The sequence below is a fragment of the Amblyomma mixtum genome, chromosome 1 (assembly GCF_055824585.1).
Source record: "Amblyomma mixtum isolate Tamu chromosome 1, ASM5582458v1, whole genome shotgun sequence".
Taxonomy (NCBI): Eukaryota; Metazoa; Arthropoda; class Arachnida; order Ixodida; family Ixodidae; genus Amblyomma; species Amblyomma mixtum.
This window is the reverse complement of record NC_143012.1, coordinates 230,432,028-230,436,362: the sequence shown is the minus strand read 5'-3', so window position 1 is coordinate 230,436,362 and position 4,335 is coordinate 230,432,028. Positions and strand designations below refer to the sequence as shown.

General features: G+C 53.2%; 1 protein-coding gene across 1 annotated transcript; it reads right to left on the bottom strand.

The window, feature by feature from the left end:
* Positions 1-647: 647 nt before the first annotated feature.
* LOC149371115 (uncharacterized) lies at positions 648-2,301 on the bottom strand. Its single transcript, XM_089564583.1, has 2 exons — positions 981-2,301; positions 648-897 (listed from the first exon to the last, which is right to left on the bottom strand). The coding sequence occupies exon 1, from the start codon at positions 2,267-2,269 to the stop codon at positions 1,001-1,003; it is 1,269 nt and encodes a 422-aa protein (XP_089420709.1). The 5' UTR covers positions 2,270-2,301; the 3' UTR covers positions 648-897; positions 981-1,000.
* Between the last annotated feature and the right edge of the window lie 2,034 nt (positions 2,302-4,335).

Here is a 4,335-nt window from a genome sequence, read left to right as displayed (position 1 = left end):
TCCTCACGCTTCTCCTCTTGTCGTATGCAGCTTGACCTTTCGATTGCTGCTATTTTTATTTGTTGTTTGCAAAGTTCCCACTGCTGCCATACTTTCAGTTCCCCGCTCGGCTTTAATTTACTGATTTCTTCGTTTACTTTCCTGCTAAAGATGTCGTCTGTAATGAGCTTATTATTTAATTTCCACATTTCCCAAGAAAACTGATTTCCTCGTTTCTTTGTCCCTATCCCACACTTCACTAAACAATGATCCGAAAATGATACCGGTACTACATTGTAGCTATTGCATTTTGAAATAACGTTCGGTGACACATAAATGCGATCTAGCCGTGCATGGCTTGACCGTTGAAAATGAGTGAGTCTCACACAACGCTCGCCTTCTAAACATTCGGCCACATCATCGAGGTTGCACGTGTCTATAATTTCTGAGAGTACTTCAGTGCTTCTGTCCCTAAATGCCCTTGCACTGGTTTTGTCACAGCCCCTCAGGACGCAATTGAAGTCACCCATTACGATCAGGCATTTCTCGCAACTGAAGTGCTTTTGTACGCTTTGAAAAAACGCTGTCCTCTCATCCACCGCATTTGGGGCGTACACACAAATGATGCGCCAATATGTTTTGTCGTACAGGAGGTCAACCAAAACAAATCGACCCGAAGGACACGCCGTATATGCCTGAACCTCAAGTCCCGGTACATTCTTTACAAAGATGACACAACCCGCAGACGTTCCTACAGCGTGGGCGACAACTGCAAAAAACCTAGACGTGAAACGTCTCACCATGCTCCCGGTCTCCTCTTCCCCGTCAATTTTCGTTTCCTGCACTGCCAGGACGTCAATGTCGTGCTCAGTTAAAAGGCGGTACACCTGGCTCTGCTTCTTCTTACTTGCCAGTCCCCTGACATTAAGTGTACCGACTTTCATGGGGAACGCAGGAGCCATTTTAAAGCAGAAGAAAGAGGCCGGGAACATGGTGCTTACCCTTCACGTCTAGCGCTTGGCTAGACGACATCGTTGACACCGGAGCCATCCGGTGCTGGTGCCAGGCCTGGCAGCGGGGGCGGCTTGTCAAGGGCTCTCCTCTCCGTCGACACAGTTGATCGTGTCCGGATGGACGACCGCCGTCCTTGGGTCGTTTTTGCCGGCGGCTCTTCGACGCTGGGGGCTTCCGCCTTGTCGTCTTCGGTTCCGGTCTGGGCGTGTGGCCGCTTCGCTGGGGCAGGGACGCCGGTCGTGCGGGCGCCGCTCTGGTCAAGGTTCTCCTCGGTCAGAGACGCTGGCTCGGTTTCTTGGAACGCTGGCACGCTTACTTCACCGCTCGACGCCTCCGTCTCCTTTCTAGTAGGTTCTGCCCCCTCAGGCTTGCGTCCGGCATCGCTGCGTCCGGCAGCGGCTTGCTGCGTCCGGCATCGGCTGGCGTCCGGCATCGAAGAGCCCGTCGATCCTGTTTGCGTTTCAGGTTCCTCTATGCCTTTCGCAGATTCTTCAGCCTCTACTACATCCATCAGGAGTTCCGCAGAGTCGTCTTTCGACGCCCCGCCCGTAGCCACCGCATAAGTGCGGACACACTCATTATCCGCGTGGCCGTACCGCCGGCATTTCGTACAGCGGGGAACCTTGCATTCACGCCGCACGTGGCCTGTACCATGGCAGCGCAAGCACTGCATTGGACGCCCAGGCGCTACGACAAGAGCCAACTCTCCGGCGACACGTACCTGGTGTGGCAGGTCATCCACTTTCAAGCCAGGCTTCAACTTCAGTAGGACCGTTCTTGTCGTTGAGCTCTTGTCATTGACGCCTTGTATCCGCCACCGCTCACGCGTAACGTCGGTCACTTTGCCAAACGCCGCGAATGCCGTCCGAATGTCGTCGTCGGCCACACCGTGAAGCATCCAGTGTAGCCGCAGCTTTACCTGCTGGTCTTCCGGGTCGATAATGAGGCAGCGGCGTTTCTTAACTTGCAGCTCGTTGAAGGCGAGCAACTTCTTTGCTGCCTCCGTGTTCCGCAGGGTAACCGCCCACACGTGGTTGATTTGGTACGCCCCCAACGCGACCACGTCGGGGAGCATACCGGTCTCGGCCAGGGCGTCTCGGAAATCCTCGACCCGGAACGGCCTCGCTCGCACGTCGCCGTGAAGAAAAACGGTGTTGAAAACAACACGTCCTGTTGGCAGTGTCGGCAAAATAATCTGATAATCCTTATCACCGCAGTCATCGATCCTGTTTCCGCGGCCGTCAAAGGCCGCTATCGCTGCTCCGCTGGAGCCCATGACCCTGCGATCCGTTCAGCTCGGCTGCCGGAAGCAGAACGGCCACAGAACAGCGCGGAGTAATACACCTCTTTTTATTTTTTTTTTGCGGACTACTTCCGTAGCCTTCACAGCGTTGCACATGTGCCTCGTTGCCTTTGGCAAGTCAGCTGATGACGGGACCGTAGCGTTGGTAGCGTTCCCTCGCGGTACAAAGCAAAATTTAATAATGCATGAATCACTCTAAAGCGCTTTAAATCCAAATCTTGCACACTATAAAATGCTTATAAAGATGTACTAAGTGCATTATAAATTTCAACAAACCTTGTTTGTCTAATCGCACACGCAATGCACTTGGTGGAGCGACACACAAATGAAAAGTGCACCGGCGGTTGGCTCACGTGACCCGTTCTTTGTAGACCGCCCAAGAAGCCCATGAGGTGGCGCCGATGTGATGATAAAGCACGGAATATATCCAGATAACCCAATGAAGTTGGAGGCGTGACGGGGGTGGGATTTTGTCTTGCTACCATTAGTTCACTCATCCGAGGGCGTCGCCAGAGCTCGGGAAGATTCCGAGTTTCAGCAAACTCGGGCCTTCCAGCATAGCGCCCCAAGTGACGTCGTGCTTACACACTTGTCACCTTCCCTCATAATGTGATAAGCCTCACAAATCTCGCGACCTAACCTTGTGCCTCCCCTACCAAGCACACACGTGGCATCAAACGCCGGCGCGCACCCGCACCGCTTACAATGCGTAGCCAAATGGCTGCCCCCCGCCAATGAATCCACCAGCGTGCGATGCTCTCGTAGCCGTTCATTTAGGCAGCGTCCAGACTGTCCCACGTAGCATCTACCGCATGAGAGGGGTATGCGGTATACAATGCCAGCAGTGCACGGAACGAACTTGCACACGTGTTTTATGGTGCATACCGGTTTCCTCTTCTCATTGACGGCTTTGCACATGCGCACCAGCTTTTCGGGGGCAGTGAACATGACGTCCACACCGCACTTCCCTCCAACTTTCCTCAGCCGGTGCGAAAGCTGGTGCACGTACGGTATAGCCGTACGCCTGAGCCTTTTGGCACTTTCTCCGGCGGCCACGCCAGGGCGGCCACCTGCCCTGACTTCCTTCAAGAGGCATTCCGCCACAGCCATCACTGTGTCGTTAGGGAAACCGGCCCCGAAAAGCTGGTGCGCATGTGCAAAGCCGTCAATGAGAAGAGGAAACCGGTATGCACCATAAAACACGTGTGCAAGTTCGTTCCGTGCACTGCTGGCATTGTATACCGCATACCCCTCTCATGCGGTAGATGCTACGTGGGACAGTCTGGACGCTGCCTAAATGAACGGCTACGAGAGCATCGCACGCTGGTGGATTCATTGGCGGGGGGCAGCCATTTGGCTACGCATTGTAAGCGGTGCGGGTGCGCGCCGGCGTTTGATGCCACGTGTGTGCTTGGTAGGGGAGGCACAAGGTTAGGTCGCGAGATTTGTGAGGCTTATCACATTATGAGGGAAGGTGACAAGTGTGTAAGCACGACGTCACTTGCCCTGACCAGGAAAGAAACCATGTATCTGCGAAACAGTTTGCCACTTCTTGACTAGTTTTTTGTAACTCAGTGTGCGCATGTGCCACGGAAGTGTTTTAAGTACATGTTTGGTGTAGTAAACCTTTAGTTGATGTTTAGCGCTCGTCCTGTCTCCTTCTCTGTCTTTGTCCTAGTTTTATGCGCTAGTCTTTTAATTAACTATGTCAAACCAACTAGCCCAGCTTTCCGCCTTGATTAAATAGCACAAACGCCGTCCTGCGATCAGTGAAGTAGTTAGCTACGGAACTAATTCGGCCCACGACGATTATGCGGCCCTTCCAATGAATTCAGAGAACACAAAGTCCAACGCCTTTCCGCACTGGGTCATACTCACATAGTTCTACCTCAATCCACCATATTGGACCATAACATCATCATTGGCACGCGGCAGGTGGTTGTTTCTACGATGGTATTGTAGATGGCGCTACAAGTGTCAATGCGGGATGTGCCGTTTTCTAACTGCTGCCACTGATGGCGCTGTGATCTCAGGGTAGT

Bases quoted from the DNA above. Each gene is read 5' to 3' on its own strand.
- LOC149371115 (XM_089564583.1), bottom strand. From the start codon at position 2,269: ATGGGCTCCAGCGGAGCAGCGATAGCGGCCTTTGACGGCCGCGGAAAC.